Source organism: Pelmatolapia mariae, linkage group LG2, assembly GCF_036321145.2.
Source record: "Pelmatolapia mariae isolate MD_Pm_ZW linkage group LG2, Pm_UMD_F_2, whole genome shotgun sequence".
NCBI classification, from domain to species: Eukaryota; Metazoa; Chordata; class Actinopteri; order Cichliformes; family Cichlidae; genus Pelmatolapia; species Pelmatolapia mariae.
Window position 1 is genome coordinate 10,911,380 of NC_086228.1, and position 14,327 is coordinate 10,925,706.

The window sequence follows — 14,327 nt, forward strand, 5'->3', positions numbered from 1 at the left end:
GCAAAGAAGAGAAAGCATCAGAGTCCAGCTTGCTCTCTTCAAATCTGAGAAAGGAAATAATGGGCATATCCATCCCAAACTTAAATACAGATCTCAAATCCTTGTGTCCATACCCCCGGCCTGTTCAATCAAATTCTGCAGATTTGCAAATGTAATCAAAACTCCCATCTTCAAAGCTTCATTTGTATTTTAGCCAATATTCATATAGCTAAGGTGATATGGAGTGACAATCAATTCTAAAGCTTCTCTGACTTTTTATTTATTAGCTTTAAAAGGTCCAGGTTTGGGGCCTCATTTGCTGAGATGAGACGACAACAACAACAACAAGCGGCTGCACACTACCTATTCAGCTCAGAATAGCAGACAGACACCGTTAAAGACCATTCCACAAAAAGACACATTACAGGCGCTTATCCTCACAGAGGTGGCAAATAATAGCATTTTGTCAAAGCTGCTGTTGTGTACAAGCACAAGATGTCCTTTGGCAGCAGTGTGTAACCCACTGGGTTATGACAATAGTGAGATGGGGCTGTCACTCCAAATATATTTCTCTGTAGTGGTTTAGTGTGATGTGCTCCTTTGAACCCAAACCTTGAGAAAACACCAAAAAACACTCTTTCTAACCCTAATCGAGTAGTTTAAAGTGACTAAACCTCACCAGAGAGTAATAGTGGAAACAAAAGCAGGACAGGACTTGAACTTGTCCCACCCAAATCCTTAAAACCTCCTAATGTGGATCGCTATTGTTGCGGCTGGTGCATCAAGCCCAAACTAGAGTTTATTATTTATTATCTCAGGCTTTTTATGTGAAACCTCTGCACCGTAATGTCATCTCCATCTCCCACCTTTCCTCGCGCTGCTGTTTCCACGGTACTCATGCTTTGCTTCTCTGTTTTGTTGTGTCTCTCTGCAGATCTCAGGCCTCTTCCCGACGTGGCAATGACCGGTAAATGCACCCGGGAGTGCACAGAGTTTGGCCACTCTGACTCCTGCTGGATGCCCGGCCAGCCTTCTCCCAACCGCAAGGTATCCAAGAATGCCCCCAAGCTCTCCACCTTCGTGCCTTACCAAGAGATGGACGGGCAGGAGCAGCTGATGGCCAACGGCAGCCCCAAGCCCCTGCCGATGGAGGAGCGTGGACCAGGTGGTGGCGGCGGTGGCAGCAGCTCCAAAGTGGCCAACATGCGTTTCATGACACCCTACAGCAGTGCCTACCCCAGTGGCGGAGATTCATCCAGTAAAGACTGTGGGATGGAGGAGATCCCGCTGAGCCAGGCGGTGGAGTACCACTCAGCTACCACTCCAACCGGCCAAACCTCCAAGAGGGAGATCTACCTGTGAGGGCACAGCTCTCCACCTTAAAACCCACACTCATCGCCCAGCGCTCCCCACCGTGCCCTGTCGCTGCTCGCCACCACCTGTTGCGCCCCCTCACAGCTGCCCCCTGTGCCTATAACTTGCTGTGCCACAGCACCTACTCCCCCTTTTACCTTTTTTATAAATGCATCTACCTACAAGGCTTTAGCCCCCTCCACCTCTGCCCACACACACCCCCACCCCCTGCAAAAACCAATCACATGTAAAATAGAAGAAATTCAAATCAATTAATGAAAATGCGGCTTGAGCTGCTTTGGAAGGAATGTAAACTACACCACATTGTTGTGATAATTTAAATGGGAAACTATTTAGCTACTCACGTTTTTCAGCTGGATTTTTTGTGTTGCTTTAACTTTGTTGCTGTGTGGGACCAGAAAACGGAAAAAAAAAAACCCAAACCTTCCGGGGGGGTGAAGGGAAATAACTTCTTGTAAATCCTACTTAAGTATACTGTGTATTGCTATCTATCCTCATTTTCTTTTTTTGGATTTACTTTTCTTTTTAGTTTTTCTCTGTCACCTTCGAAGACACAGGGAAATACTATGTTTTTAAGCCAAGTTGCATCAAATCAACTGGCTTGTTTTTGTCAGGAGCAGCTCATCGTTAACGTGAGACGTTTGTAGAAAGACAGCTGTTTTCCAATCTCGAGATATTTAGGGTTTTTTTTTCTTTATTTTGCTGCAGAGAAGTCTTTTTTTTCATTGTACAGGCTGTAAATATTACAAACAGTGACAGTGGAAACTGCTGTGGCAGAGCGGATCCGTGGCTGTTAATCTTTCTGCAGCTCTTCATGTAACACTGGACTGAAAATGGTTGCATGTAGAGAGAAATGATGCCGTGGCATTCGCCGTCACACTGCAGGAACCTGGACTCTTGAGCATCACCAACGGTGCCGAGTTACAAACACAAGACTTTTTAATCATTTTTCCTCTGCTGTCCAACACTGGAACACGGTGGAATTTACGTTAACGAGGAAGCAGAAACATTAGAGGTGCACCGATACAACTACATACAGAACTGAAGGAAACCTAAGTGCTTCTTTCAGAGTCTCAGAATCTAAGAAGCGATTATATTATTCATGCTATTGTCAGTAGTATACCATAATATGATAAACTTAAACATGAATGTTACAGAAGGGTATCCAAAAATAGTCAAATGATGGTTTTCTTGCATCAAACTGATCATTTTTCTTTCTGGCATCGAATTATCTTCCACCTGTGTTATGATACATTCACATGTGAGAGACCTAAAAGTTTAAAGTGCTCAGCTTAAGGCAGCATTGTTCATCGTAAAGAAGAAATGATTACTCTGTCAAAAAATCCGTTTATTGTGCAGTTTCTGATAACGGATTGATTACGAGCATTTGCATTAATGAAGCCGAAAAGGTTAAAAAAAAATTTAAAAAGCTTTTCAAATTAGTTAGAGTTTCGGCTTCTCCAGTCTGAAGACTTCCTGCTTTTCTGTATATCATTCTGAACTTAAGTGAGTAGCTTTTAGTTTGTCCAGTGGCTCCTGATCTCACAGATCTTTTGAGATTAAAATTTATAATCCAGTTGATCCAAATAAACAACTCAATAAAGTGTTAATGAAGAATCGTCATAGCTGTAGCTCTACAGCCTGGAAGCTTTTATTTCAGACTCAATAAAAAGTTTGTCTTGTGACATCACAGGAAAGGTTTAGAAGGAATTCAAATACCAGGGTTCACACTCCAGGGAGCAGAACATGATCCATGCATTGCAACCTGTTGGATCTCAACATTTCTGATGTTTGCATCATCCCCAAAGAACATGAATGTTCAGGCATTATTTAATAAAAATCTTCTTGTAGTTGTGAATCAAACCATAATCATCCTTGAGATTCATCCTCTGAAGACCATGAATATCCACAGGGAGTGTAATATTGCTCTGTTTGCTACCACTTTAGGGTCATAGTCACTGCCTACAATAAGTACTACATGAGTATCTGTATTCATGCAGTCAGTGTCTACTATTATCACCATGCCTGCTTGCAACTACATGACACCAAGGTCGCTGCTGACCATTGTCCAAGGCACAGTTGTGACTAGACTACATTCAATTCGATGTTCATAAAAAAGGATCACCCAGCCTCATGACTCACGGAGCTTAAAGTGTTGTAAGGTGGGGTGGGTGTGGCTTAGAAGGTCGACCAGGTCATCTACTAATTAGAAGGTCGATGGTTCAATGCCTAGCTGCTCCAGTCTGCATGTAAAAGAACTGGTATAATTCTGAACCCTGACGTTTGAATAGATAGGAAGCACTTAGGCGTGCAGTAATGGGTGAATGAGGCTTGTAGTATAAAGTGCTTTGAGTGCTCAAGGAGAGTAGAAAAGCGCTTAATAAGTATGAGGCCATTTACCATTTTAAAGCATGCCCACAGGAAGCATTACTGATTTTATTTGCTTCTTCAGAGGTGATCGTCATCAGCAGCACATCCATGTCGCACTTCTTACCACTGCTAGCTTGGAAGGCTACAGCGTCAGGAGCTCACTTTTAGAAAGTAAATGAATATAATCTAAGATTAATGATTTCCAAAATCTTCACTGAATCTTTCAAAGCTTCGCAGAGAGCGGAGATGTTGTTTGCGATGCCTGTTTTGTTTTTGGAGGCAGTCCCACAAGCACAAAGCAGCTGTAGGCTTCCTGATGCTGACAGTCCACAGAGTGTTATGGCTCCTTTATCCTTTACAGCTGTGGTGGGCTTCAGTGTGTTTGTGGTGACTGTGGTGAATGTTTCCCTGCTGTTTTTCGAGCTTGAAGGAAGAGCTCTCCAGTCTTTGTCGCCGCTCGTTATTTCCCACCTCTTTACCTTCTCAGTGTGAGGCCGAGCCGTGCAGCGTTTAGCAGAAGTATTTATTAAACCTGTTAGCTGTGTGCAGCGGGGGAGGTGGCTGCCATTTCCTGCAGTGCTGAAGTCGCACAGGAATGCAGGATTAATGACACCTGTACAGGCTCGAGTCCGCTAACACCCCCTCTGCACAGCACAGCACAGAAACTCTAATTACAACCCGAGGCTCGGCATATTACCGGCAATAATTTGCACCAGTAAAAGTGAGCTGGTTTGGAAGTTCATTCATTCCGAGGCTCATGTTAATGGCTGCTGAGGATAATGTGAGATTTCACCTGTAGTGATGCACGCCAGCTGGGAGTGGATGGATGAAAGGAAAGGCAAAGTGAGAGAGTGTGCTGCAAAAAATCTCCCGAACAAGTCATTTAGTCTCACACTGAGCTGGAAAGTCATAAAATAAAGCAAAAACTGTGGTGAGATTATTTTCACCCGCGTCCATCCCAATCTGGGATTTACCTGACAGCTTCTCAGGCAACTGATTAAAACATTTACATTTACTCTGATGTATATTTTCAGGAAGGCTTGTGTAACTCTAACCTAGAATCAAGGTCAGATGTTGCGTTTTATTGAAGAGCCATTTCAGAACATGCACATATTCACCCATAGGAGAACTACTTCCAGCAAAGTACAACTGATGGCTGAAATTAAGCAACATATTTTCAGAATTTACAAGAAAGTCATTCAATTTTGTTCACTTTTCTCAAGGCCCTCTCTTTTATTTTTATTCTCTTTTATTCATGTCCCCATATAAAACTACTACCCATAAATGCAGACAGTAAGATAGGCATTAACCAGTCCATGTGTGATTGTCAGTTGCATCAGAAGAATCCACAGTCTGTGAGACTCTCGGCTAATAGAAGCATGGCCGCCTCTGTTTGTGTCACCTGGTGCGAATTTGGATCAATTCACATTTTTGCACAGAGAGATAATCACATAACACAAAAACTCTGTTTTGCATTTAGTCTGAACACAGCGTAACATGCACCTTTTTCTTTTTGCATAAGCATATTTGGGCCTGAAGAAGAAATGGTAATGCACATCTACTAGGTGTTCATAATTAGAGATTTAAAATTATAAATCCCTTTGCCTTAACGGCTTCATCAAATTAAGACTGTACGGAGAATATAACTCTTCATGTCTTCTAATAATTGTTGAAAGGCGCTACAAAATCTGGTAATGTTGCAAAGACTGGTTAAAATGAAAAGTGCATGTGCAGACTCTGCATCCAAAAAACTGATTTTGATCTGTAATCTGAATACCAGCAAATTTGCCTGACCCACTCGATTCTGGAAGGAGACAGATGTCCCTTTGGGCTTCCGTCAGGAAGGGCATTCAGCATTAAAAAATCTAACAAATGAAACATGCGGAGCTACTCACTGTGACGAGCCATTGGGAAAAAGAGAACAGCTGACAGTAGCTTTATCTGCAGATTTGTCAGTCCATCAATTAAAAAACAAAATGTTCATTTTAATTAAAAAAACCTCTTCAGTTAATCCTACACATATATAGGACTTATACATGACAGATATTAAATTCTGCGAGAAAGTGAATCTGCCTCATGTTGTCATTTCCAGAACTGCTCCCTTCCAGAAAAAGGCAACAGATTTGTGACTGTCTCACTCACACGAGCACAAAAGTCTTGATGAGCCTAAATGACTAGTCATTAATGTTTTACAGCATGTGACATGAACATCCTTTTTTCACAGTCAAAGAGGGAACATCAAAGCGATGCCAACAAGCTGAGATGCCAGCGAAGAAAACACGGCAAATTGGGGCTATCGGAAGGGTCACGCAGAGGTCGTGTTATTGTTCTATTAGGCAAACAGTCGCCTTCACCAAGAGTTTCACAGTGATTCATGGCGCTGCCTTTTTGCGGGTGTTTTTGATGCATAATTGCTTCTTATTTTAGCATTTAGCATTTGGTGCATTGAAGCTCTCCGTGTGGGCTGTGTATGGTTCAAAGCGAGGTTTCTCCGTTGCCTCGACGATATTTGATTTTTGATTGATGCATCTCCCTCTTAAGAACCTGCACACACGGTCATTGTGTTCTGCATATAAGTCAGCCATCATTCAACCACCATTCAGTCCTCACTGTGACACAGATTTAGAGTTCATAGGCCCCAGCGCAGCTCCTCGCCTTCCTCGTTCTTCCTCGGGTGATTTAAAGCTCAGAGCTCGGATTGATTATTTACAGGCCAACCTTAGAGGCCCATGTTGACTTTCCTCCTTCCTTTTCCCCTTCCCACGCTTCAAATTCAGCGTGAGTGAGTAATTATATTCTTTTCTGTGATGCTTACCCACAGCCTGGATGGGCGATAAACTCCCAAGTGCCCGACGTCTTATGCTGTGCAAGGCAAAGATAGGGGAGAGGGGGAGAGGTCATATAGCATCGGTATAACCTCAGCTCTTTCGCAGCAATTAACCCCAGACAAAGAAAAATGAACCCTGGTAATACCTGATGACCTTTGGTGAACTCTGCTGTCGCTGTTTGCTCTTTAGGCCTCCCGTAGTTTTGCTTGTGCATTAAAGCAAACACAGGTACTGCTGGCATGTTTGCACAGTCACATCAGGCTTACGATGCTTATTACAGGCATGAAGAAATGTGTCAGGGCTTGAGCGTTCCTATATTAGAGGTCCAAAAGTACGTGGACACGTAAATGTTCGCGTCTTATTGTTAAACATGTGGTTACAATAACAACCTCTGGAGCTGAAAAATGAAGCAAAGTGTGAACTGTCAGAACTCCCATGTTTACTGCAGCCTTGTGGACAACGTCCTCCAATTCTAGGGTGAATTATTATTACTATTATTATCATCATTATTTTAAGATTATTATCCTTTTAAATTCATATGGGTGTGTGGCCATTTGATTGACCAAATTAGCCATTCAGTACCGGCTTGTCCTCACCTTTGTTAATCTGAGTCACTAAACTGGACTTCTCAAGTGTAGTTGTGCTGTCGGTGTACTTTGAGCATTTCTAATGGGCTTACTGGACAAATGAAATAGCTTACATTGCGATACAGCCCATACAAGAAGTCTTTGCTTCCACTGTGATGTATGAATTTCAGTATTTCATTTGTATCTTAGCAGATGAGTGGGTCTGTGTGTTGAGGTGGAGTGCTAAGTAATCAGCTTACTACGATGCTTCAAAATGTGGAGCCCACAGCCAATGGGAGAGGTCATGGTGGCTACATCCATCCATATACAGTCGATTACATCATCACGGGTACCAGCAGATTTTGGAACCCAGTAACAGAAATTTGCAGTTGTTTGGTAACAAAGCCTGTCATGTGGTCCAGCTTATCCCAAAGGTGTGAGCTGTGGTTGCGGTCAGGCTCAGGTTACAGCAGAGTGGGAAAACCATTTTGAGAAAACTTTTCTTCTTCTGTTCTTTTTTCAAGTAAAGCACAGAGTCAAACTATGAAGTTCAAAAAATCTGAAAAAAATGTTGATTAGTTCAGATAGAACCAGCCATATCATATACGGAACAACAGTCATTTCAGACTTTTTTGCTATGTTAGGTAAAAACCCCACATCAAAAGGAGAACCAGCAAGAACTTGGCAACAGTCAGTGTTGGGTGTAACACATTACTGTAATCACATCACATCTTTCAGTAATGCAGAAATGTAATGTGGGTGTATGCAGACTCCAGCCCAGCAGCCAGAGACTGAACGTCAGCAGTCTCTGCAGTGATGAGCAGTCAGGGTTACACCTCAGTTTCTACCTGTTCATGTTTCTAAACTAGAATCATTGTGGCGATGGCTTTGAAGTCTCTTTTCATCTGGTTTCCATCTTTGCTTTGTGCTGTGTTCATATGTAAATACTGAAGGATCATATATCCTCATCAGGAATAAGGATTTATGTCGGTGTGTGGGACTGTAGCGTGAGGTTTATATTAACTGGTGATTATGAGACAATGTGTTTCAGATAATCCTGCATAGTAACAAGAAATTAATAAATGAGTAGTGTAACAAATTACTTTCTCTGGTGAGCATACTGCATTACTTTTAAGAAACATGACAACTAATGTGTAATGCATTACTCTTTTAAGTAAAACAGGGTTCCGGTGAGGAAGGAGAAATTCTTTTTACCATAAAGACCCCTGAGCCAACAGAGCCGGGCTCAGGGAAAGGCAGCCATCTGCTGTGATTGGTTTGGTTGTTAAAGGTCTCTGTACTCCTCTTCAGTGTCTTCACAAACAAGACAGTCCTCCAGCAGACTGGGCCTATAGCAGCATAACTAAGGGAGGGTTCAGGGTCACCTAATCCAGCTTTATTAAAAAGGGATGATAATCTGAGGCTAATATTAAAAGTAGACACAGATTTTTTTGTATTTTTTTTGGAGGGGGGGCAATCTGAAACATTTGCATGACCATAAGTGTTTGGTCTCTCAAACAAGCACTTCCTGCTCCCTGGTGGAACACGTGAACCCCAAAATCCACCACCACCCATCAGCCCCTAGCAGAACTGCTGTCACACACACAGGTGTCTCTGCATGCAGTGCACTCACATCCTACTGCCTTTAAATAGAGGGAGCTTTCCAGTTACAGAAAAAGAGTATATCTGTGTTTATTTCTGATACTGCCAAAGTATAGAATATTAGATATTCCAGAATAAATATAGATGATAAAAATATTCAGCTGGGCCTGAGAGAAAGAAATAAAACAGCAATTTAATGGATAATCTTTTTATGGCGCTTGAGTCAGCTGCAGTTCGTCCTTTCAGTCAGCAAACACAGACATGAGGAGCTTTACCTTATAAAAAATCTGATGCGTTATCAAATATAAGCATCTCTAAGGGAAAAGATATTGATCAGAAACTGTATTTGACATTCATAGCTGAGTGCAACTTAATGCATATGTATCTACAGTTTTCTTTCCTTTTTCCGCCTTCATACTTCTGTGCAGCTTTTACTAATAAAACGCAGCGAGTTTACCTCTCAAAATCATTCGTGGAAACTGTTTTAGAATTAAAACGCAGACCTTAAATTAAAAATATGCTTTTTGCCATTTCAAAATGTTTTGGCACCAAAACAAAAAAACATTGGTTTACCCTTGATGTATTATTAACAGCTAAAGTGCCCTACCATAGTTTGCTTCTGAAACACTTTATAGACTGATTTATGACTCCAACACATAAACATCTCCCAGGAACAGTTTATTTTTAAAATACACATTGGTTTACTACTGACAGGCATTATTTATGTATGAAATCCACAGCTGTACTTAACAGAGGAGAAAAGTTTGGTTTCCTAAAACGCAGACTGTGTCTCAAGTCGTCAGACTCTCAGCTGAACTTATTTATAGTCATTGTTTAATAATGACACGAGTCATTGTGACATACCTTTGACATACACGTGTTACAAACTCTCGAGCCTTACTCATGGTTTTTTTTGGCGCTCTCACCTGAAGCTTAAATTCACTTTAAAGAAAAAAGAAGCAATCTAATCTTCCAAGGCTAAGATAAAGAAGGATTATGTTGAACTCTAAATCATGAAAAGTCACTCAAATTTCAACACAAAGATCAATGGACAAGCAACAACCAGCTCTTAACTGGATGCTGTTGCTTTGTACAACAGTCCAGTGTTGATTGATTGATTGATTGATTGATTGATTGATTGATCATACTTTATTCATCCAGAGGGAAATTGGGTTAAGGCTGACAGCCGTGTTCATTAGATCAGCTTTAGGAGAGTACAGTTTGAGACGCAGTCTGTAGTTCCTACTTTTAAAACATTTTCATGAACAGCCCTGATCCAGCTGTGAAACTCTGGTGGTCCCTTTATGGATCACGTCTATATCTGTGAGTTCAGCTGAACGGTGGATTCTACAGTTTGAACAAAAGGTGAATGTTTTTGGTTTGCGAGTCACTCAGTTTTGCAAAAGGTTCGCTTTGTTCTAATACACAACGGGATTGATTTAATTCAGCATTTTTCCCTCCTCGGGCTGACTCTGTCAGCGGTGTCGTGAGTCTGTCGGTAACATAACGACTCAGTGAATTCATCTTTCCTCTCTCTTTCTTCTGTCCACTTATATTTAGACCGGAACCACTTTGTGGCTCTCGTGTAATCGGTGTTTTTATATCTGGGGCGTTTGCATTGATAATTGTGTTTAAGTCACAGAAATAAACGGCAGCTTCCATCACATTTAACTCAAAGGGAAACAAGAGACCTCTGTTTATTATTGAAATTCTTCATAACTGCCACATCTCTGCTTTGCCTGATCTATTTAAGGGTCAGTTTTAGGCTCAATGTTGACTTTTGTAAACAACTTTAAAGAGGCTGAACTAAGTGTACTTGAACCGTCATGACTTTTACCCACTTTGAGCACCAAAAGCCTTGGTCCTACATTGAACATTACTGCATCAGACTCTAAACTCATGTTTGAGGTTTAGCTATTATTTTTGATGAAAAGACCATTTGGCCACCATTTGAACGCCATTGTCACCACGCTAATTTGATTTGCGTGACGGTAACCGGTGGATTCTTTTACTTGCACTTCTGGAGTGCAGAAGTCTACAGAATAAAGGCGGGCGATCACATGAGAGCTGCAGACGAGTTCCACATGAAATCACGTGATAGACTTTGGAGTGGCTTGCTGTTTTTTGGTTGTGTATTATACTGAGGCTGGAGTCTCCGCAGTCGAAGCTTCAGCTGAGCATGAAACAAACCAACTTTATAAATATTATACATTTTTGTTGTTGTCACAGTTGTTTTATCAATGTTATGGAATCAACACTGCTATAGACATACTGTATGAATATAAATGGTTGTTGCTGTTTTCTTACCAGACGCGGCGTGTAAATGATGATGATGATATCTGTTTTCTGAGCAGGCAGACTGGACTCTGTGTTTTCTATTTCTTTACTCCATCGTGACTGAAAACCAGACCCGGCAAGCTGAATGGAGAATGTGAAAGTTCAGAGTTATTTTGCGATTACACAATCAATAAAATTCAATGTTGATTTCCCAAAACATAAAACAGTTGATCTCGACAATAAGACGAGAGCCACGTCTTGGTTTGGGTGAAATGGATCTTTGTCGACGGTGCCTGCAGACACCTTTACCATTACGCAATCTCTTTGGGTGACGCAACAACAAAAGGGGAAGAATACAAAATTACAGAATCATGTTCCTACTTATCTCACGTAACTACGTCGATTTTTCTGGTAATGATGAGCAAAGGATGCGAAATCTGGAGAGAAACTTGTCGTTTCGGTCTAATAGTAAACAGAATTTCTTGGAGCTCCTAAAGTGCTAATCTGTGCTTTTTATGTGTGTTATTTTGTGTGCTGAAATTAAAAGGACTTTAAGGGCTCCATTAAAATTCTTTGAAGAAAGAAATTAATCAGTTTATAATCACTTCTTTTGAAGTCTTTATTTATCTCCCAGAGATATCTGATGGTTACAAAAAGAAGAAAAAGAGAAGAAATCGGGACCGCAAATCAGCCAGTGAAAAAATAACTACAACAAGGTTATCATCATCACACAAAGTGATGTTAGTCGAGATGACTATTGTATAAGGTTGTTTTTTTTGTTTCTCTTTTTTTTGAGAAAGGCAAAGTTATTTATTCGAGATGTGGTTGTGATAATTGTTTAGGGTCCTGAAATTATTTTGTTGTAACCTTGGAGGTAAAAATCCCAGAAAAAAAAATTCTAAACGGTGGCATTGGGCTTCCTTGTGTGAAGGATGGAGTAAAGATTCATATTGTTTTAGAAGAGAAGAAAACAGCAGGACAGAACCGCCGAATCACTTTTCGTCTTTACAGGAAGTCCACGTTTGTAGCCTAATTGTTGGTTGGTTATATTTATATAGGAAAAATGCTAGTGATGCCTTGTTTTTTGTACAGTTTTATGTACATGCAAGTGTAGGTTTTTAAAAAAAATGTCAATAAAAAATATATATATATTCAAACAACATGAAGGAAGTCTGACCTTGAACCTGTAGGATTATATCGTCTCAAGTACCGTAGGCTCTATTAAATGTAGGAGTGATGCGTCAGGCTCAGAGCGGAGGTTGGCAGTGCGCCTCCTCCAGTCACCCGTCTGCTTTACCGCTTTCTGTTCTCTCATGTTCGTCTCAGCCGAGTCTTAAGACAAACTGTACATGAATTTTTGTTGTTTTCAGTCTTTTAATTTTCTTGGAGGAAGTTGGGTAATGTGTTTGTTTGAGCCTCATCTGTTCTCTTTTGATCAACATTCGCATGTTTGAATTTGAAAAAAAAAATGTGGTCTTTTATTTTTGCTGAGCAAATCAAAGAAATGATATCTTGTAATTACTCCTTCCTTATAGCTTTACAATAAAATACATCAGTCAAAGAAAGATCCCGGCTGTCGCTCAGTTTGTCTTGCAGGTGTTAGTCTGGAATGAAATCACGTGTTTTTACTAGAAAACAATGTGGCTTGCTCTTATTGGCCAGCATAAAATCTAGAATACTGGATCTGTTGTTTCTGATTAAGAAATGTTGCTATGCATGTTTCTGCAGTGAATAAATGTCTTTGGCATATTTCTGTGCAGCGCAGGTCAGCAAAGCTCTTGGGACAAATCTGAGCATGCCAATCAAAAACAAAAGCCTCCTGTAAATCTCCCTGCCACTGAATGTGCCAGAGTGCAAAATCACACAAAAGAACCAATCAAATAAATATCAAAAACTGCGACTTGCAGTGCCTTCAACCATTCAACGATGCAAGGGTGGGTGGTGCTGTCCTGAACAATAGTGTATTTTCCCAACGTCAAAATCTCTGATTTTATAAAAGTGGGAAGACATTACAGCCTTCAGCACACTTTTAAGAAAATAATCTGAACGAACTCAAATACAATGACCTACATTACCTTCATGAAGCAATTCAAATATACAGTAATGCCTTGTAACAGGATGTCTGCGATCCATTTACACTATCACACGTTGAAAGTCACCAACACAGCGTACCAGGCTGAAGCTGTGTTAGAGTAAAATTGTAGGTTATGAGGTCATTTCCAAACAGTTTGCAGTTCCTCATTTTACAGTGAGAGAGATTCATAAGTGAAAAACATTCAAGGTGCTTGCCAATGTTCCAATGAGTGGACCTACCAGCAAATTCACATTGAGGTGGAGCCTGCCTTTGAGCATCGCACATTCCGATCTCAGACTCTGTAGGTTAGGATGTTAAATAAAAAACTGGAAACTGGAGAAGCACTGAACAAGTGTGGTTTGTTTCCAGGAGAAAAGCCTCTTCTCTCTAAAGAGAACATGGCTGCACAGCTTAGCTTAGCAAAGCTCCCCCTGAACAAACCACAAGACTATAATAATATTTTGTGGCAAACTCATGCATTGCCATTAAAAAAAAATGAAAAAAATTAAATAGCAAAATTCTATGTGATAACTTTTTTGTAGTTGCACGTTTATCCACCAGTCTCCAGTGATGATGATGACATCATACCCTTGTTTCAGTGGAGGACATTTTATTTATTCTAAAATAGTTATTAGAGTGTAAATCTATAAATTATTTATTTATTTTTTTTTTTAAATAAAAACCCTATACACTGATGTTTTCACAGCTCACACCACTACAGTTGACTTTTGGACGAGAACGAGCATTTCAAGTCTAAAATCAGAGAACCAGCAGGTCTAGTTTTGCTTTCATGAGTTAGTTTGTTAATCACTTTTTTATTAAGCTAATGCACAAATAACAGCTGACTGAAGTAAATGTGATGCTCTGTGTCCACATGAATACCTTGATAATTTATGTAAAAAAAGACACAATTCACACAAGCAAAGAAATTTAAAAAGTGAAAACTTTTATTTGGAGAGAACATTTTAAGAACCAACAAGGTTTATGAAATTTAAAAAAACAACAACACATGATTAAGTCATATACCTGCTATATATACACTCATGCAGTCATCCATAGGTCAATAACTTTGTCATGAAGCGATGAACATAGGAACTGTGCTTAATATTTCTTGTATACCTCTTGTTTCAAAATGTGCAGCTTTTACTTTGAAGGCGACCTGTCGCTGTGTCTGGTTTGTCTAGCTCTTGTTCGCTGATGTCTTGGTGCACAGATCTACATCACACGTCCTCGTCCATATCCAAAGTGACCATATGA

At 40.4% G+C, this 14,327-nt stretch overlaps 1 protein-coding gene across 2 annotated transcripts in view; it reads left to right on the plus strand.

Moving 5' to 3' along the window:
- LOC134640850 (protocadherin-1-like) overlaps positions 1 to 12,546 on the plus strand; it is a 216,601-nt gene extending 204,055 nt beyond the window's left edge. Inside the window, exon 5 of one of the 2 annotated variants that reach the window (XM_063492881.1) lies at positions 914 to 12,546. In XM_063492881.1, the coding sequence (XP_063348951.1) occupies positions 914 to 1,341 (428 nt within the window). In that variant the 3' untranslated portion in view covers positions 1,342 to 12,546. The remainder of the gene's footprint in view (positions 1 to 913) is intronic. The other variant, XM_063492899.1, reaches the window with a different exon arrangement.
- Positions 12,547 to 14,327: the final 1,781 nt, after the last annotated feature.